Source organism: Panthera leo, chromosome F2 (assembly GCF_018350215.1).
Source record: "Panthera leo isolate Ple1 chromosome F2, P.leo_Ple1_pat1.1, whole genome shotgun sequence".
NCBI lineage: Eukaryota > Metazoa > Chordata > Mammalia > Carnivora > Felidae > Panthera > Panthera leo.
Genome location: NC_056695.1, coordinates 44439972 through 44461839, shown reverse-complemented (window position 1 = coordinate 44461839; position 21868 = coordinate 44439972). Strand labels below are relative to the sequence as shown.

At 39.4% G+C, this 21868-nt stretch overlaps 1 protein-coding gene across 1 annotated transcript in view; it reads left to right on the top strand.

The window, feature by feature from the left end:
- Window positions 1-21868, top strand: part of NIPAL2 (NIPA like domain containing 2) — an 81789-nt gene that overhangs the window by 10208 nt on the left and 49713 nt on the right. Inside the window, exons 2-3 of the mRNA XM_042923451.1 lie at window positions 13351-13419; window positions 14428-14599. Of these exons, the coding sequence (XP_042779385.1) occupies window positions 13351-13419; window positions 14428-14599 (241 nt within the window). The remainder of the gene's footprint in view (window positions 1-13350; window positions 13420-14427; window positions 14600-21868) is intronic.

Genomic DNA, 21868 nt, shown 5'->3' with positions numbered 1-21868 from the left:
GCACAGAGCCTGACATGGGGCTCGAATTCATGCGCCATGAGATCATGACATGAGCTGAAGTCAGACGCTTAACCAACTGAGCCACCCAGGTGCCCCAAGATGAGTCTTCTTAAAAGTAAAATCTGGGGGTGCCTGGGTGGCTCAGTTGGTTAAACGTCCAACTTCAGCCTAGGTCATGATCTCACGGTGTGTGAGTTCGAGCCCCACGTCAGGCTCTGTGCTGACAACTCAGAGCGTGGAGCCTGCTTTGGATTCTGTGTCTCCCTCGCTCTCTGCCCTTCCCCCACTTGTGCTCTGGCTCTCTCTCTCTCTCTCAAAATAAATAAACTTAAAAAAAAAAAAAAAGGAAAATCTGGACCTATCCTCTAGTTTAGAGTCTTTTGTGCCATACATAACACCACCTACAGATTCATGGCACACAGCGTCTCCTGCCTGCCTCTCCAGTCCAACTCTGCTGGCATCTTCTGCTGTAAGGCCCTTCAAGCACCCTGTTTACTGCAGACATAATTAAGTTAAAGATTTCGAGATAGGAAGACTGTCCTGGATTATCTAGACGGACCCTAATGCCATCTTTGTGTAAGAGGGAGGCATAGGGAGATTTCATACAAAAAAGATGAGGTGGCCACAGAGATTGGAGTGATAGAACCATAAAGCAATGATATGTCAGCAGCCATCAGAAACTGGGAAAGGCAAGATATGAATTTTCCTCTAGAGCCTTCAGAGGGAATGTAGCTCTGCCATCGTGGTTTCAGCCCAGTGAAACAGACTCTGGGCTTCTGGCCTCCAAAACTGTAAGAGAATGAATTTCTCTTGTTTTAAGCCACTACCAGGTTTGTGGTAATTTGTCATAGCAGCCACTTCTGTGGCTAATATACTCTCCAAACTAGGCAGATTTGCACTCTCTGTCCCTTCTGTTTCCATAGCATCTATCTCTAGTACAGATTTCACAGGTGGTAGTCTGTTTGTAATTGGTGCTCTTTCTACTTCTTCTGAGCTCCTTGAGGGTACTTTGCATCCTCAGTTCCTGACATAGAACCTAATGTTCAGCAGTTGTTAAATAAACACCAAACAGACGCATGACTGAATGAATAGCACCACAGGTGAGCTTCCTCAAGCTGTCTGTCTCCCATATCTAGCAGCGTCTCTCCAATCACTTGCATGGCATGTCCTTTCCCTCTACATTGTGCGTTTTTCCCAGGCAGTGTCTACACATGGTTTTAAGTTAAGTGGTGGTTTTATTTTTCTCCATAATATCTTTCCTTGGTTCAGCCAGCTTGCTTTGTGTTTCTTGCTTTTCTTGCTAACATGCCTTCTTTTAGCTCTTTTTAAATGAATCCATATTCCCTTTAATTTCATTGAGTCTGTAAAGCAGTGATTCTTTTAAACTTCTTCGTTTGAAAATTTTCCAACTTCTAGAAAATTAAGAAGAGTGGATAATAAACACCACATGTCCTTCACCTGGAGATTCACCAGTTGTTAACATTGTGAAACATTTGTTCTCTGTGTGTATGTTTTGTACTTTATGTTATGACATGCCACTTGGAAGTAAGTTGTACACATTATGAGTCTTCATGCCTAATACTTAAGTATTACGAAGTATTACGAAGAATTTGGGTATCCTCCTGTCCCTCTCTAACTGTTCTAGAGATGAGGTAGTTGTCTACCTGTTTACAACGTGCAAATGCAGAACGGCCCCAGCTCATTCCTGAGAGTTTCCCATGAGACACGGTGAACTGAACACCCATTTCTCAGACGCGTCATCCCTTTGTCAATTTGGGCTCTTAATGGTCATTCCTACAGGGATTTTAGTTGACCTAAATCACTCAACCTGTGGCATTTCCAGTACTAGAAACTGAATGTGTCATTTGCGTGTTCAGGCATGTTTTACTGCCTGGAACGGGAGAGACAGCCTTACTCCAGCTGCAAGGTGAATATGACTATTGCAGTGTTCAAAACTAGCCCTGAAACTGTGGTTCTTTTGAACCACGCACTAGCTCCACTGGGTTCTGATTCTAAATTTATGTTTGAAGGCAAAGCCAGGAATATGTTTGAGCTCAAAGCCGGAACTGAGACAGACTATTACCAAGTCCGTACACCCCTGTTATATCCCACCTCCATCTGGCCAAACCACCCCCACCCATGGATTAGAGGTCAACAACTTTATGCAAAATATCTGAAGAACCTTCTGGCACAAAAGGTAGGATAGAAGATAGTTCTTCCAGATAACACAAAAACATCACTGATCCTTATCAGTGCTGGTATTTTGAATCTCATTCCAGATAAATTCCTAGCTGTGGCTCCCACCATCTGTTTACCAAGACATCCTGGAAAAGTCAGGAATTAAGCTACGGTGGTGACAAGAGTGAGCACTGAACGAATTGAGGGCATGTTTCTGTGTGTCCGGCCCGTGCTTCTAACTGCATTATTAAGGGGCGGAGCAACCTCTCCCTTTGACTATTATCTTTGCTCTATTTTACTTGCACTGAGAGAAAGAAGCAGACTCTGGTTTTAAGAGTGTAGTAAATTGACACTGACTAGCCAGAAGGTTACCTATTGCAGTCAGAAATAGTGATTCAGACATGAGCTGGGTGCCTTGCTGCCAAAGTTTGCCTGCTTCTAGCTGTGTGACTTTGCACAAGACACTTTCCTTCTCGGGCCCTCTGTTCTCTTTCCTGACCGGTCTCCAAATGACTGAGGGGAGAAAGGGGGCTGGGGAGAGGAGATCTCAACTTCCAGTAGTTCTAAAATGCTACAAAACATAACACTCTGAATAAAGTAATGATGTAAACTAGACACCTATAATTTAAATGGCAAGTTTATAAGGGCCTGCTTACTACATGCAAATGATACTCCTGTTTGCAGATGAGGATTTTTTTTTAATTTTTTAACATTTTTTATTCATTTTGAGAGAGAGCAAGCAGGGGAGGGGCAGAGAGAGAGGGAGACACAGAATCCAAAGCAGGCTCCAGGCTCTGAGCTGTCAGCACTGAGCCTGACGTGGGGCTCGAACCCACGAACCGTGAGATCATGACCTGAGCTGAAGTCGGACACTTGACTGACTGAGCCACCCAGGCGCCCTGAAGATGAGGATTTTATAGCCATTAAAGCACATTTACCAGAGCCTCTAATTGCAAACAGCATTTAATTTTGGTTACTTCAAGTTACTGTATGTTCTTGAAGGTAATTAAATCATCTTATTTTAAAAACACTCCAGATTTGAAGTTTCCCTCCTTTCAATTAGGGACATTAATGAGGATTTACTGCATTACTATTATTTATAATTATGTGTGAAATGAACTTAATGAGTATGCAATTAACCCTAAATAATTAGGTAAAGTTTCCGAAAAATGAAGAATAAGATATGCCAGTTTTACTGAGTGTTATCAGGAAACTGTTTCTGACATCTGCTTTATACCTACATATTTCTTATTCTTTGCATAATATGCATTAACTAGATTTTTAAAGTCAGCAAGCGGCTTTTTATTGTACACTGGTAGAAACTCTTAATTGTTGAAATCTGAGTTCCCGGGCAAACTTGTCTTCTCACAAAAACTGAGAGCGTGGTGTATTCAAACTCCAGTTGATTACAAAATATTCCCTTTGAGATCTTCCTAGGGCCAAAGGCCAAAATGTACTATTTCTAGACAGTTTATAATCAGTTCAAACAGCATTTAATAAACAACTTCTTTGTGCCAGTTCCTATACTAGTCATTAGGGTTATAGAAATGAGTTGATAAGTAAGTCACAGCTCTGCCCTCAAGGAACTTAGAGTCTAGAGAGGAAATGAGCTTGTACAAAATCATCACAGTACAGCCTAGTATATGTAGACATAGAAGTGTATAAAGACTACTCAAATCAGAGGAGGGAAGTCAGGAGACTGACCTAGAAGTCAGATCTGAGGAAATTATCCAGAATTCAGTTTACAGAGATCAAGAGTTGGAAAACATGATATTTTAGGAAACAAGGAGGATAGAATTTAAGAGTCTCACATGCTGGTAACAGGAGTTTCCATGTGGAGGGAATAGAACAAAAGGGGGATGACATTCAAAGAGAGGAGTGTTAAGAACTTAACTCAATTGGTGAAAGACAGGAGTCCTCAAATTGAGGAAGCATGAGTTCTAAGCAGAAAGTAATTCACATGCTAAAAAATGGTAGTGAAGCTGCTGAAAACCAATGACAAAGACAATCTTAAAAGCATCCTGGGAAAAATACCAGACTACCTGCAGAGGAGCGGCAATTAGGTTGACAACCTACTCCTCAACAGCAAGGGCTGGGAGACAACGGAATGATATTACCAGAGCACTGAATGAAGTAACTGTCAGCCTGTATTCCTGTACTCAAAGGGAAAGATGACATAAAGATTTTTGCAGAATAAGAGAGAACTGGAATTCAAAGCTTTGACTGAAAGAGCTAATTAGGGCTCCTGGGTGGCTCGGTTGGTTAAGTATCTAACTCTTGATTTTGACTCAGGTCATGATCTATCTCACAGTTATAGATGGAGTCTCGTGTTGGGATCTGTGCTGGGCATGGGGACTGCTTAAGATTCTCTCTCTGGCCCTCCAGCATGCACTCTCTCTCTCCATCTCTCTCTCTCTCTCTCTCTCTCTCTCTCTCTCTCTCTCTCAAGAAAGAGCTACTAAAGTTTTATTCAGGAAGGACATTGAACCCAAAAGAAAAACTAAGATATGAGAATGTGATATCCAAAAAGTAGAAACAACCGAAATGCCCACCACCTGATGAATACATAAGTAAAATGTGGTATATTCTTACAATGGAATATTTCCTAGCCGTACAAAGGAATGATACATTCTCCATACCTGATACATGCTGATGCATGCTACAGCATAGTAAGCCTTGAAAGCAACATGCTAAGTGAAAGAAAACAGACACAAGAAGTCACATATTGTATGAGTCCATGTATATACAAGGTCCACAGCAGGCAAATCCGTACAGACAGAAAGTAAATTGGTGGTTGCCAGGGACTAAGGGGACGAGAGAATGGGCAGTGACTGCTCATGGGTGTGGAAGTTGTTTTGGGGGTGAGGAAAATGTTCTGAAATCAAGACAGTGGGGATAGTTGCAGAACTCTGAATGTTCTAAGAGTGTTGAATTGTACACTTTAAAAGGGTGAATATGATAGTACATGAATTATATCTCCATAAAGCTATGTTTTTTAAAAGAACAGTGATGAGCAAAGAAGTAGATGAACGTGAACAAATAAGCAAGTATTGATTGTATGAAGGAATCATAACAACGACTCGTTTGGGGATATAAAAGCAACGTGGGACTAATAATAGACCACCAAGAACATAGGAGGGAAGACACTGTAGCTAAAACAAAGTTTTTATAATGTTCAGGAGGATAGAATGTTTATTAACAGTGGAATTTATGTCAAGAATGCGTGATAGATTTAATATTAGAGCAACTGTATGACTCATACATATTGCTGTTGGGAGTGTAAATGGTACAGCCACTCTGGAAAGTAGTTTGGCAGTTCTTTTCAAAACTTAAAATAGGCTTACCACACAATCCAGGAATTACACCTTTGGCATTTATCCCAGAGAAATGAACTTATTTTCATGCAGAATTTGTACACAGTGTTCATAGCAGCTTTATTCATACAGCCAAAAACTGGAAACAACTCAAGTGTCATTCAGTGGGTGAATGGTTAAATATGTTGTGGTACATCCATACCATGGAATACTACTCAGAAATCAAAAGGATCAAGGATTATTGATCCAACTTGGATGAACCTCAAGGCTGATGCCGATTTCAAAAAATTTATAAACTGCATGGTTCCATTTATGTAGCATTTGTGAATTAATATAATTCTAGAGATGGAGAACAGATTAGTGGTTGCTACAGGTTAGGGTTGGGGAGGGGAAGAAGATGGGTGTATCAGTAAAGGGGTAACAAGGGAATCTTATGGTGATGGTACAGATGAGGATCTTGTCACACACGCGCACATGTGTACACACACACACACACACACACACACACACACAAGTGCTAGTATAGCTGGTAAAATCTGAACAAGGTCTTTACCAATTCTGATTTCTTGATTTTGATGTTTTAGTATAGTAGTGTAAAATGTGAACTGTGAGGGGAGGCTGGGGGAAGAGTGCTTGGGGGGTGCCTGGGTGGCTCAGTTGGTTAAGCGTCCAACTCCTCATTTCGGCTCAGGTCATTATCTCACGGTTCTGGAGTTCAAGCCCCACATCGGGCTCTCTGCTGTCAGTGCAGAGTCTGCTTCAGATCCTCTGTGTCCCTCTCTCTGTCCCTCCCCTGCTCATGCTCTCTCTCTTTCAAAAATAAAATAAACATTAAAAAAAATACAACCAAAAAAGAGTGCTTGGGACCTATCTTTACATTTATTTGAAGCCTACTGTGAGTCAATAATTATTTCAAAATAAAAGTTTAAAAAACACAATAATTACTAAAAGAATATAAATAAAGTGTATAACTTCCTAGCCAAAAGAGTGAGGGGAAGAAAAAAGAGTGCTCAATCAATCCAAGAAGACTCTGGAAAGGAGAAATTAGAAAGCAGAGAAAAAGCAAAATAACTGCAAATACAAAAAAAGATGGTAGAAACAAGTGAAAATATATTTTTACTCACAATAAATAAAATGGACTAAACTTCCCATTTAACAGAAAGTCTCAGGTTTTTTTTTAATTCAGTTATTTTCAGCGTATAAGAGAACTGACTAAATATAATGACACAGAAATGTTGAAAGTAAAGTGATATGGAAAGTGGCAAATATCCAAAGAAAGCAGCTACATTATATTAATATCAGATAAAATAAACTTTAAAGGGAAAAGGTTATTGAGATTAAAAGAGTCAACATATAATGATAAAAGCAATAATTAACTGGAAAGATAAGACAATCCTGAGCTTTTATATACTTACCTAACTCCATAGCCTTAAAATATGTAAAGCAAAATTCAATATATTTAAAGGGAAAGTGGATACACCCATGTTTAGTTAGATTTTTAATATACCTATATTAGCAATTGATAGGCAAAGCAGTCCGAAATTTATTATCAAAGATTTGAGCAATGAATTAATGGAGATAGGTAGATAGATGGATAGAAAAATATATATATATATATAATATGTTAACCCAACAATTAAAAATACTTTCTTTTCAGGAGTTCCTGGGTGGTTCAGTGAGTTAAGCATCCAACTCTTGATTTCTGCTCAGGTCATGATCTCACAGTTTGTGAGTTCGAGCCCCACATTGGGCTGTGTACTGACAGTGTAGAGCCTGCTTGGGATTCTCTCTCCCTTTCTCTCTGCCCCTCCCCTGCACACTCTCTCACTCTCTTTCTCAAAACAAATAAACAATTTTTAAAGAATATTTTCAAGCATACATGGAATACTTACAAAACTTGACCATACACTATTAGGTCACAAAACAAATTTCACTTTCCACCATATACTAGGTGAAAAAGCAAATGTTAATTTACACACAGCATATTTTCTGTCCACAACTCAATAAAATTAGAAATTGGTAAGAAAGCAATGACCAACATCCCCATTCATTTAGAAATATTAAAATACAGACCTCTGAATAATATAAGGTTCAGATAAAAATAATACAATATTTATGAAATATTTAGAACTAAATGCCAATGGAAACTGTGCATGCCAAAAGTATGCATGGAACCAAAACAGAGGGTGTACTTAAAGGAATATAGGGGTGCCTGGGTGGCTCAGTCGGTTAAGCATCCGACTTCAGCTCAGGTCACGATCTCGTGGTCCGTGAGTTCGAGCCCCACGTCGGGCTCTGGGCTGATGGCTCAGAGCCTGGAGCCTGCTTCGGATTCTGTGTCTCCCTCTCTCTCTGCCCCTCCCCCGTTCATGCTCTGTCTCTGTCTCAAAAATAAATAAACGTTAAAAAAATTTTTTAAAGGAACATACATAGCTGCACTTGCATATGTTATTATATAGGAAGAAAGAGGAAAAGCTAATGAGTTGAGAGTCTAAATGAAGATGAAAAACTCAGTAAAGAAAGATAATAAAAGCAAATCTGGGAAGGAAAGAAATTGATCTAAATCAACTTCAGAAAAAAGTTAACTTCTCTTCTGGAAGTGAGAAGAGACTGTAAGAGAGCTAGCTACATTGGGAACGTTTTATTTCTCTGGGCCAAAAAAAAAAAAAAAAAAGTAAATACTTTGTGTACTAAAAATTATTTTATTGTTTGTAACAACTTCATTAAAATGTAATTCATATAGCATACAGCGCCAAATGCTGTAAAAACACTGGTTTTTAGTACCTTTACAGAGTTGTGTGACCATCACCACAATCAACTTTAAAATATTTTCATCACCTCAAAAAGAAACCTTCCATCCTTGAATGCAAACTGGTGCAACCACTCTAGAAAACAGTATGGAGGTTCCTCAAAAAAGTAAAAGTAGAATTACCCTATGACACAGCAATAGCACTACTAAGAATTTATCCAAAGGATAGAGTGCTGATTCATAGGGGCACTTGTACCCCAATATTTATAGCAGTGCTTTCAACAATAGCCAAATTATGGAAAGAGCCCAAATGTCCATCACCTGATGAATGGATAAAGAAGATGTGTACACACACACACACACACACACACACACACACACACACACACACACTGGAATACTACTTGGTGATGAAAAAGAACGAAATCATGTCACTGCAACAACATGGATGGAACTGGAGGGTATTATGCTAAGTGAAATAAATCAGTCAGAGATAGGTATCATATGTTGTCCCTCATAGGTGGAATTTGAGAAACTTAACAGAAGACCATGGGAGAAGGGAAGGAAAATTAGTTACGAACAGGGAGGCAACCAATAAGAGACTCTTAAATACAGAGAACAAACTGAGGGTTGATGGGGTTGGGGGGTGCAGGGAAAATGGGTGATGGACATTGAGGAGGGCACTTGTTGGGATGAGCACTGGGTGTTGTATGTAAGCAATAAATCTTGGGAATCTGCTCCTGAAGCCAAAACTACACTGTATGTTAGCTAACTTGACAATAAATTATTAAGAAAAAAAAAAGCAAATAAAAGAAACCTTCCATACTTTGGCTGTCATCCCCAAGCCCTACATCCTCCCCATCCCTAAGCAACCACTAATCTGCTTTCTCTATTAATAGATTTGCCTACTCTGGACCTTTCATATAAAAGGAATCCTTTAACACTTGGTCTTCTGTGACTAGGTTCTTTTACATAGCGTAAAATTTTCAAGGTGGTTCATCCAGGTTGTAGCATATACCTATGCTTCATTCCTTTTTGTGGATAAATAATATTCCATTGTATGAATATATACTACGTTTTGTGTATTCATTTGTTGATAGACATTTAAGTCATTTTCACTTTTGGCTATATTATGAATAATACTGCTCTGGACACTTGTGTACAAGTATTTGTGTAGATATGTTTTCATTTCTCTTGGATATATACCTAGGAGTGGAATTGCTGAGTCAAATGGAAATTCCACGCTTAAAATGTTGAGGAACTGCCAGACTGTTTTTCCAAAGTGGTTGCAACATTTAGTATTTCCATCAGCAGTGTATGAGGCTACTGATTGATCTACATCCTCACCAACACTTGTTATTATCTGACTTTTTGATTATAGCCACCTTATTTGGTGTGAAGCGGTATAGCACTGTGTTTTTCATTTGCATTACCTGGTGACTAATGATGTTGACATCCTCTCATGTGCTTGTCAGGCATTTGTCTTCTTTGGAGAAATGGCTATTCAGGTCCTTTGCCCATTTTTAATTGGGATATTTTTCTTTTTGTCATTGAGTTGTAAGAGTTTTTTTTTATATATTCTAGGTACAAGTCCTATATCAGATATATGATTTCCAAATATTTTCTCCCACTTTATGGATTGTCTTTTCACTTTATTATTAGTGTCCTTTGAAACATAGAACTTTTTCATATTAATAAGGTCTAATTATTTTTTCTTTTGTTGCTTGTGACTTTGATATCTTACCTGTAAGAATCCATAGCCAAATCCAAGATTATAAAGATTTACTCCTGCTTTCATCTGAGAATTTTAGAGTTTTAGCTCTTAAGTCTTTGATTTTGAGTTAATTCCTGTATGTGTTGTACGATCAGCAGCTGTACTATTTTACATTCTTTTCAGCAGTGCACAAGGGTTCCAGTTTCTCCACATCCTTTCCAACACTTGTTATTTTCTGGTTTGTTTTAGAGAGAGGGCTTGAGTGAGGGAGAGAGGGAGAAGGGGAGAGAGAGACTCTTAAGTAGGCTCCACACTCAGTGCAGAGCCCAACATGGGATGGGGCTCAATCCCACAACCCTGTGATCATGACCTGAGCCAAAGTCAAGAGTTGGCTGCTCAACAGACCAAGTCACCCAGGCGCCCCTGTTTGTTTGTTTGTTTGTTTGTTTGTTTTTATTATAGCCCTCCCAGTGGGTGTGAGGTGGTAGCTCATTGTGATTTTGATTTGCATTTCCCTAGTGATTAGTGCTGTTGAACATCTTTTCATGTGCCTATTGGCCATTTGTGTAACTTCTTTGGAGAAATGTCTATTCAAGTCCTTTGCCCATTTTTATTTTTTCAGTCATTTGTGGCTCTAATTTTTTTTAATATGAAATTTATTGTCGAATTGGTTTCCATACAACACCCAGTGCTCATCCCAACAGGTGCCCTCCTCAATGCCCATCACCCACTTTCCCTTCCCTCCCACCCTCCATCAACTCTCAGTTTATTCTCAGTTTTTAAGAGTCTCTTATGTCCTTTGCCCATTTTTAATTGGGTTATCAATTTTGTTGTTGAATTGTAAGAGTTCTTTATGTATCTTGGATATCAATCTTTGTCAGATATATGATTTGCAAATATTTTCTCCCATCGTGTAAGTCACCTTTCACTCCATTAATAGTGTCCTTTGTTGCACAAAAGATTTTAATCGTGATGGAGTCCAGCTTATCTAGTTTTGTTTTTTGTTTTTTTTTTTTTTTTTTTTTGGCCTGTGCTTTTGGTCTCACATCCAAGAAATCATTGCCAAATCTTGCTACCAATTTCTAAACACTCAGCCTGGTAGTGAGTTCAATTCAAACTATTCAGTGAGTGATTTAAAGTACTGAAGTAAGTTATTTCTATTCTATAATTTACTGTTGTAATTGTGGAAGATTTCAAAATTATCCATTCAATCCCAAACTTCTTATGAAACTTTATTTTCGTGATTACTGCCAAACGCATTCGATTATAAATTGAAAGCATGGAAATAGCACAATTATGATACGATTTTTCCCCATGAGGAATAGTGATCAAAATTATTGCCAAGTGCCTTTATTAGGAAAAGAACATTCTTAACTGATTAAAGGCTATGGATATTATATATCAACTATTAAATGGGTTTTCAACTTTTCTGCTTCATTTTTTAAAAACACTGAATTTCACTTCAGCACATATAATAAAGTTTTAAAACTTCAAAGGCCATTTTGCATTCTGAAAAGAGCTCCTTGTGGTTATAATATTCTTTTGAAATTCAAATAACTCCTTGGAATTTGAAGCTAGCTAGGAGTTGTGTACTGTAGAAAAAGAAGGGGGAAGATCCCTGATATCACTAATTTATCCTGCTAGAAAGATATAACGCTTTTGTGCCTTGATAGGAGCAGTAAATGCATCTTTTGAAGTAAACATGTTCAGCAATGTGTAAAACCTTATTTTTTTAAAGTTCATTTATTTTAAAAGAGAGACAAAGAACTGGTGGGGGAAGAGCAGAGAGAGAAGGGGACAGAGATCCAAAGTGGGTTCTGGGCTGACAGCAGAGAGCCCAATGTGGGGCTCGAACTCACAAACTGCAAGATCATGACCTGAGTTGAAGTTGGATATTTAACTGACTGAGCCACCCAGGCTCCCCAAGCACTTATTTTTAATCTCTTTTTAGTTCTTGTTTTAAACCATTATATACTTTTTCCAGCACGTATTTTTCAAGAGCCCCTAATTTTATAAAGTAGATGATGTAGGAGATCCAAGAGAAGCCTAAGACATGGTTCTCTTCCCTCAGACAGTTTGCCATCTCTTCATAGAACCTAGTGATGCACATGACAATCTAAAAGAAGAAATAGGGGTGCCTGGGTGGCTCAGACGGTTAGGCATCTGACTTCAGCCTAGGTCATGATCCTGCACTTCATGGGTTCGAGCCCCACATTGGGCTCTGTGCTGACAGCTTGAAGCCTGGAGCCTGCTTCAGATTCTGTGTCTCCCTCTCTCTCTGCCCCTCCCCTGCTTGCACGCTGTCTCTGTCCCCAGAAATAAATAAATTTTAAAAAAAGAAGAAGGAATAAAGGCACTTACCATGTAGAGTCTGAGAAAGCAAGATCAGAGAAAGCCACAGTGTTTCTCTACAGTCAACTACATCAAATATAAAACTACTTTACCAGTTCCCCATAAGCCGTCCTCATCTGGACCATACCACAGCATATTTAATGTAGTAGTAGGAAAATGTAGTCTACCCCCGATGGAGATCATAGAACTTTAGAGGGAAAGGGATTTTGGAAACATCTTATTCAACATCTTCTTGTTTACTGAGGCCAGGGAGCTGAAATAATTTGCTCAAAGTTACCTGTTAGAAAATAGCAGATCTGGGGCGCCTGGGTGCTCAGTCAGTTGAATGGTCAACCCTTGATTTCAGTTCAGGTCATGATCTCAGGGTTGTGGGATCAAGCCCCATATCAGGCTCTGTACTGGGCATGGATCCTGTTTGAGATTCTCTCTCTCTCTCTCTCTCTCTCTCTCTCTCTCTCTCTGCCCCCCTCCCCTGCTTGTGCTCTCTCTCTCTCTAATAAAAAAAAATGTTAAAAAAAAAAAAAAAAGAAAATAGATCTGAATCTCAGATTCATCCTTTATCTCCAAGGCCAGTGATCTTTCTTTCATACTACAGTCCTCCAGAATATGTTAAGAGAAAGGAGAGAGGGAGACCAGATGGGAAACAATTTTACGGTCCATCCTTGAGGCAATGAACACCGCAATCAGAGGGGTTGCTGAGGAAAATTGACAGAAAGGATAAATAAGAAGCACCTTAGAAAAAGGACCTGCTAAATATTTTCTTTATTTTAGTGAATTAAACAAATATCTAGAGAATTCAGTAAAGCATTGAGCTAGTTCTAAAGAATAATATTTGACTAAAGTGAAAAAAACCAAATCCTGACAAAACCACTATTCATAATCCAAATGATCCTGGCAAATGGGTGCTATGTAAATATTTGCTGAATGAATGAACAAATGAATGAATGTATCAACTTAAATTTTATTGGTTTTTTGGGGGGGAGGGGATTTTTAGTAAATATCTTACAAGTGTTACTGAAAAAAGAAAACATTTTCTTCTACAGATTCACCTTTTTGGAGTTTTGCTGGCCATTTTAGGAAACTTGGTAATCAGTATTTCCCTAAATATTCAGGTAAGAAGTAACTTGTTTTTCTAAGTGTAGTTTGATCTAGGGACACATTATGGCTTGAAGGGGTCTCAGGCACTTTTGCCCTCCTGGGATCCTTCCTCCACAAAAAATCTAAACAATTATATTTTATGACCTCACTGACATAAAGACAAATATATCTTAGGCTGGATTGCGTTCACTTTTTTCTTCTTCTAATTTTAAAAGAAATTAAATGTTTTTGTGGGCATCTTAATAGTATTGCATATCCTAGGCAAGGTGCCTCAGTAGTTTGTAAATTTGTACCACAAATTTGTACCAAAGTTGTTCATAATCTTGGCGTAAACCAAGATTTATTTTTAATGTTCTGTGTTTTCTTCTAGTACTTTTATTATTTTTTTAAGTTTTCAAACATAATCTAGAATTGTATATACTTCTTATAAGAAAGTAAGTTCAGTTGTCATAAAATCAATAAGGAAATTGGGCTTTATGTAATGGCCATGAATATATGTGTTTCAAATACAAAAAATACTCAAACCAGATGTAAATAAGCATCTATCACCCCAACCCCCAACTATCAAAGCATTCTGCCTTGCTATGTTTATTGTGGTAGCTACTTTGACTCATACGTTTGAATCCATTTTCAAAGGATTTTCCTTTAGTAACTTATTATTTTTATTTCCCGAAAGTTTATTTTGGCATCTGAACTTTTTCGACATTCTGAAAGTAGTGTTAAGACACTTAACTCCTTAACATACTCCTCATCTTTGGAGAGGAAGACTGGTACTAACTTTACAGTTATCAGAATTAAGCAACATTCCTATGTGAGAAGGCCCTTTCCTCCACAAAATTCTCCATCAATGGGAGTCACTTCTGCAGTTAATATGTTTGGAACAAGCAGAAAGCCATAGCAATTGCTCTGTAATAACCTGCAAATAAAAGCCATGATGCAAATGCACAGGACCAAAACTTTTCAGGGCAAGTTTTAATTTGTGGTAGAGATATCTTCTTATTTGCATCCTGATTTCCTTCCAGAAATATTCTCATGTCCAGTTGGCACACCAGGAACACCCAAGGCCGTACTTCAAGAGTATGTTGTGGTGGGCTGGGGCCGTGCTCATGGCCGTTGGGGAGATGGGCAACTTTGCAGCCTACGGATTTGCCCCCATTACTCTCATCGCTCCGTTAGGCTGTGTGTCTGTTACAGGTGAGCCATTTCTCTGTGTTTTGACAAATAGAAAGTTTTAGACATCAGAATAATTGGCAGAAAAACATACAACTTAAACAACACGCGAACAAAGGAATGAAGTCCTATTTTCTTCGCAGGTTAACTTGGAACGATTATACTGCTGGTTTCACTTATCTGCCAACATGGGGCCACATTAACAGAAAGAAACTTGCATTTTGTAGCTGTAGTATTGATATTTGAAAGGCTTATTTCCAGTGTGTGCGTCTTAATAAATTAATAGTAACAGCAAATGTTATACCATGCTTTTTAAATCGTTAATGAATTATGTAAAAATATTTGTACAGTGTTGTATTTTATTCAGATGTTAAGCTGATGTTGCTTGTAGTTAGAGCATTTGATGCCTCATCTTGACTGCATAGTTCAGTATCTCTTTTACACTAAGGATCAAATATTGGTTATTCTCCATTACTATAAGAATGTGTACATTTACGGTAATGTCACAATTAACCTATTTTTCAAAATTTATATGATGTACTAAATATATATAGAAAAGAGAATATGAGATGTTGCTAAAGACTAAAAAAAAAGAGCAAAATCACTGCTAAAAAGATGAATAAATTTTCCAAGACTTGTTAAAATCAATAAAAATCCTTTTAATTTTACTCTTTATTTGCTGCTATGGAAACAGCATGTTTCAAAATGTCTGTGAATTTGAAATCTTCACTGAAATAGAAACACGTTGATGATTATTGTCTGGTAACAACTAGATCAAGCATAAGATGTGCTCACGTGTCCCGATTTTAATATTTCTCCTAAGAATATGATATTCTTAAAGAAAGCAGAGTTTAAACCAAAATAATGTGTATTCAAAGAGAATTTTATTTTATGTTGAAAGTAGTTTCTCCTTCTTAATCATTCAAAATATCTTACTCAAAATACTTCCGTGGTGTACTAGGGTAGAATATTTAGCAAAGAACACTTTTGTAGCTTTCTAGAAATTGTTCAGTTAAAATTACCATACTGTTACTTCTCTGAATAGGCACACAATTTATATAATCATTTACCATTTTTAACATCCCAATAAAATGAGCAATTTTAGCATATCTTCTTTTTGCTACACGTACTATGTATGTGGACATTGTGGATTTCTTTTTTTCTTCTCAAGATCTGACAAATGATAGATAAAAGATCTCGTTATATTGTCACCTTGGGACTTCTACAGGCCCCAGTTATTCTGAAAATGTCGTGTTTTTCTTCATAATGACTGTATATTTAGAGCTGGTTTTTATTTTTGCTTCTTGTTTTGCTTTATGCTTCATTTCTAGGAAGTAGACAAAACAGTGTCCAGGAATATAAACAGACACCTGGAGGAGGGTTGGTACACTCAGTTGAAATTCTGCAGTTATCTCGAGTCACTCAGCACTGGGAATCCTTTCCTCTGGGAACAAGAAAAAGAGAGCTGGTCCAACTAGCTCAAAGGAAGGGGAGTGTGGCTGGACTTGTTGTAATGGTCAGAGATTTCAAAGAAATGAAATATAGCCAAGCTCTGTGGGACCTAAAGTGAGAATTTGGAAGTCTCCAGAGATTAAGGTCACCTTGATACCCTTCACAGCCCTTCAGCTGAGCTGCTTGCGAGGCTGCTCCTCTTGGCCTGACTTGCTCAAAGCTCTCATTAGTAACAGGAAGCTTAAGTTTTCCCACTCACCTTAGACAGTGCCCTGTCCTCCCCAAGCCCCCTGTGGGGCCAGTCCACTCATGTTCACACTCTGAGCTCACTGGTTTAACAGGTGGACCTTTCTTAATGCTACATTCTTTGTGTGCTTTTAGCCCCAGTTGATATTTCAACGTTACAATCTTTTTAACAGCCTCCCTGTCTGCCCATAAAATGGTTCAAAGAAGTAAACTTACAGCCTCAAATACAAGCCATTTCCTACTTTACAATCTTTGCAAACTAGTATATGCTCACGAGTAAATATTCCCACAGCATTCCTGAGCTGCATTTAGGTTGTGAAGTGTCGTGGGTGGGTTGTGGACCACTGGTGATTGAGAATAGTCCCCAGCACAAACCCCTACCACCCTGAGGTTCCTTATAAAGATTCTAGAAACTCTAAAGGACCTGAAACAAAAAGGAGAGTATTTTTAAAATAGCCATATCATATGGCTCTGTCTACGGATGAGGCAGAAAAGCGTCCACACTTTTCTGTGCTAGAACTTTCCCCCCACTGTTATGTCTTGAGAAACTCATGAAAGAAATCAAAATTTCCTTCTGAGTTAAAAAAAAAAAAAAGATAGATAGTATACATTGCAGTGTTGCATGGGATGGGAGATTGCATATTCTTGTCTGGTCTGTCTTCTATCTTTTGTTACTTTTAAAATTAAAAAAAAAAAAAAGAACGAAAGAAAATTAAAATCCAAAACTTTAAAAAAAAAAAAAGCTTGAGCTCTGAAGTCCAACCGAAGGGTAGGTACTTTCTGCCATCTTCCTCCCTCTGCCGAGGTGATCTGGTTGACACCAACACACCATGCTCCTTTTTTCCTTTCCGGAAGTGAGGGGAGATACCGTGTGGGTAATCATGTGTTCTAATCTCGCTACCCACAGCATTGCAGGCCCCCTAATATGTCAGACCTGCTGTTTTGCATTACATAATCAAAATTCCTTTTCCCTTTGTAAGTTTAACTGAACAAATTGTTTTTAGGGCTAGTATGTAAGAAACACCATGGTAAGCAGTATGGCTATCTCGGTTTGTGCTCTTCTCACAGTCCTGCCTCAGAGCATCTTCCTTTCTCCTTGCTTTCCCCTTCTCCATGTGTTCTGCCGCTCCTTGCTGACAGGCTCACCTTGCAGCCGTGCTCCTCAGGCCCTGGTTTTACTGGTGGTTCCAAAGGAGGCAAAGAGCTCCATAATCAAACAGAGTTCTGTGACATTGGTTTTTTTTATTTTTTTTAATGTTTTTTATTTTGTTTTTGAGACAGAGAGAGACAGAGCATGGGCGGGGGAGGGTTAGAGAGAGAGGGAGACACAGAATCCGAAGCAGGCTCCGTGCTCTGAGCTGTCAGCACAGAGCCCGATGTGGGGCTCGAACTCACAGACAGTGAGATTGTGACCTGAGCCGAAGTCGGAAGCTCAACCGACTGAGCCACCCAGGCGCCCCTGTGATATTGGGTTTTAAATGTCAGCCAGGTTTCATTAGTGTCGGGTTTCTGGGCACACTGTCAGTCTTTCAGAGGCAGGTGCAGTCAGCCAGGTTTTTGGAACCTACCGACCACAAAACGTTTTTATATGAAGCATCCTCAAAGGACAGCAGTTCTGGGGCGCTGGGAGACTCAGTCAGTTGAGCATCTGACTCTTGGTTTTGGCTCAGGTCATGATCCCAGGGCCGTGGGACGAGCCCTGCGTCAGGCTCACTCAGCACCAGCTCCGTTCCACACTCAGCGGGAAAAAAAAAAAAAAAAAAAAATCCCTGCTTGGGATTCTCTCCCTCCCTCCTTCTGTCTGCCCCCCCCCCCCCAAAAAAAAAAGAGAAGAAAAGAAAAAGGACATCAATTCTGCAGAAAACCCTTTAGGGAATTCTTAAGGCAGTGCTCACATTAATAATTCTCTAATCTCCACTGCCCGGCACGAGCGAGTGATCTAGCCTGTCTGAGTCTTAAGGATTGGATAATGGGAAATAATCCTGGCAGATCTGAATGCCCAGGCCTGGGTCCAGCTTTCTGAGAATGTCAGAGCCCTAGTATTCTTGCGTCACCTTACGCTTTCTCCCTGAAGGTCTTTCTCACTGGAGAATACATCCAAACGCTCATTCTGACTGATAACGCTAGTTACACTGGCAGTGTGGTTAGTTCTAGATGTTGACTTGTGTTTGTGTTTCCATTAGTTAAGAAAGCTTAGTGGTTATTTCTCAGTTTTGTCTCTAGCCTAGGCTGGATATTTGTCCCAACCAGACAGGGCAGTTGAATGGTCCAGAACATGAGCTCTGGGGCCACACTGCCAGGGTTCAAATCCCAGCTCTGCCGCTGGAAAGCTCTGTGGCCTCATACAAGTTATGTAAACAGGTTCATGCCTCAGATCGCTAACCTGTAAAGTGGAGATACAAAGAGTTCTTACCTCAGGGGGCGCCTGGCTCACTCAGTCGGGGGAGGAGCGTGCGACCCTCGATCTCAGGGTTGTAGGTTCAGGCCCCATGCTGTGTGTCGAGATTCCTTAAAAATAAAAAATAAAGAAGAGTTCTTACCTCAGAAGTTGTCCTGGGGAAAAGCAGAGTAAACGCAAATGGCTGAGAACAGTGTTGGATACGTACTGCAGAGTTTGACATGTAGACAACACTAGCTACTGTCACTGTGATTTATAATTATTAGTATTACTTAGAGACAAAGCTCATTCTTCATAAGGGCATCCCTTCCCATGCCCCCAGAAGATGGCTGATGATTAAATTCTCTAAAATGGAGGAACCAGTTTAAGAAATGCTTTCCATTGTTCTCATCCATGTAATGGCTCATTTTCAGGGAGCAGAAAAGTAGGATCCTCACAGCTCATTTGTTCAGCCATTGAGCAGCAATTACCCCTTGATTGTTCCACATGTTTCCTACTGAAATGTGTTGGAAAATACCAGAATTTCCAAAATAACCTACCAAGACAAAATACATTAAAAAACACACACACACAAAAACAAAAACAGGGGCACCTGGGTGGCTCAGTCGGTTAAGCGTCCAGCTTCAGCTCAGGTCATGATTTCACGCTTTGTGGGTTCGAGCCGCCCATCAGGCTCTGTGCAGACAGCTCAGAACCTTGAGCCTGTTTTGGATTCTGTGTCTCCCTCTCTCTCTGCTTCCCCCCCCCCCCCCCCGCCACTCACATTCTGTCTCTGTCTCTTAAAAATGAATAAATATTAAAAAATATTAAAAAAAAAAAAACAGACACAGAAATTTGTCCTAGGAAAAGCATAGCAGCCTAAGATGTGTGTGTAACTTTCTGTCTTCTTGCTCTGGCTTCCTATCACTTCTGTTTACTTGCTAATTAACTTCAGAGAGGCCGAAGGGCAGATTTCTTTCAAGGTCTAACTGCAATTTGAGAATGTGTTTTTAGAGAAACTGTTATACCAAAAATCTAGTAAAAAGAAGTAAGTTGGATATTCTGTGGAGTTTGTAGTACAATTTTAAACTACTACTAATCCTTCCCTCCCCAGAAGGTCTTTCTTGGCTTCTAGACTAAATTAAACAGGCTTATTCTCTCTGTTTCCTTAGCACCCTACAGGGCCCTCTTCTTGTCTACATGGTGTCTTTTTGTGAATTAGAAAAAGGCAGCCTTTCTCGTGATACGTTATTTCTGTTTGTCTGCAAATTACTGTGATACAGTGATTTCATTGGTACAGCATGCTTAGGCACCATCTGTCATAGAATTGTCCTGAGAGATATACAACTCAGCAAGATGTGAGATGTGGGTGGTGCTTTCTCAGATTTTGTGTCTTTGTGCACTGTACAACCTGCTCAACCACACACAGCAGCCCTGGTCCTGCATTTCCCCTCCAGCAGCTTTCATCATGCTCACAATGACCTGTTTAATACCTGTCCTTACCATTTAACTGAGACCTAGGAGATGTGACTGCGTGTGTCTGCTTGCTTTCCGTCTGCTTCCTCCAGGAAAGCATAGTACAGGAAAATCACACAATACAGCTTTGTAGAGCTGGTTTGAATTTGAAGTTTGATAAAATGAGGACAGGATGTTCTGTTCTTGGGTGTTGGAAGAGAAAAACATTTGCTTAAAAGCATAATGGTTAAACATTCCATTGCAAGGAACTCATGGATATTCACTTTTGTAAATACTTAAAAGTTTTTAAGCCTGTCCTTTGGGGGTTAAGTTAGATTATTTGTGCATCTACAAAGTACAGGCTTTCATTTCACATTTTCCTTTTTTTGTTCATCCTCATGACTGATCTATGCTGTGCTGAAGCATTGAGAGATGGTTAAAAATCATGACGCCATCAACAACCGAAAGAGTTGAAGTCACATGGAATTAAGGAGATTCATGGTAGACCTTACTCGGTATAAAATTAATTTGTGGGGGCACCTGGGTGGCTCAGTTGGTTGAGCGCCTGACTTCAGCTTGGGTCATGATCTCGCGGTTCATGAGTTCAAACCCCACATCGGGCTCTGTGCTGACAGCTCAGAGCCTGGAGCCTGCTTCGGATTCTGTGTCTCCCTCTTTCTCTGCCCCTTGCCCACTCATACTCTGTCTCTTTGTCTCTCTCAAAAATAATATCCATTTAAAAAATCTTTTTAAAAACAAACAACCCAAAACAACAACAAAAAATTAATTTGTGTAGGGGTGGTAAGGGAGTGGAATATGAAGGAAGGTTGTTGTAGGGCCAGGGAGGGTGGGAGAAATAGGGCATAATAGAAGCACCAATGACATTTCTCAGTTCCGTACCTCTGAGAGTATATTGATTTAAAGTAATTTGAAGAGAGTTCACAGACTGTATCAGCCTTTCCAAGTTAAATTCAGGCAGTAATTTAGAAATAAAGGCAAGAAACAAATATTGAATGAGCATCCACTATGTCAGGTAATGTATGAGACACACAAACTTGCTATTTTACTTCATTAATGCCCAGATGTATAGAAGTGAGTAATGAGTAGATGAAATTTGAGATGAATTGTATGAGATCAAACACTTGGAATTTTACGTGGAATGATAACATCGATAGCAGCGAGATTTCCTTGGCCCTCAAATAATTTCCTAAGAGAAGTAGTCACTGTGTGATGGGCTAATTTGGATGAAAGTTAGAGAGCCAAATGCCCTGAGAAAATGAGGAGAGAATGAGACATGTGACTCTTAAGTCTTTTCCATCTCCAGTTTTCCCTAACATGCTGGCTGTGGCCCAAATGGAAATTCATGATGTGGGATATATGTTGTTTCGTGTATTTCTGTTGTGCCGTGATACAGCTGTAAGCTGAAGTGTGTCTGTAACCCATTAGACGATGGTCCTAGTGTAGCCAGAAAGCTCTGGTGAGGCCTTTTTGGAACTCTAAAGAAGTCATCTCAAGCAGAAACTTTGGTCTCCAAGATTTTTATTAGAAACAAATGAAAGGAAGCATAAACAGACCAATAAGCAAGTGACCTGTAGCATTCCACAGACCTAGATGCTGCAAATTCTCTGTCCTTTGGAGGCCCGTGCTTAGTGCCAGCCTGGATGAAATCACGAGAGCTCTAAACCGCATGGGCTGCCTGTGGGCACTTCACGCAGACGTTTATTTTCATGTTGGAAATATGCAGAAAATATCCCTTTCTCAGT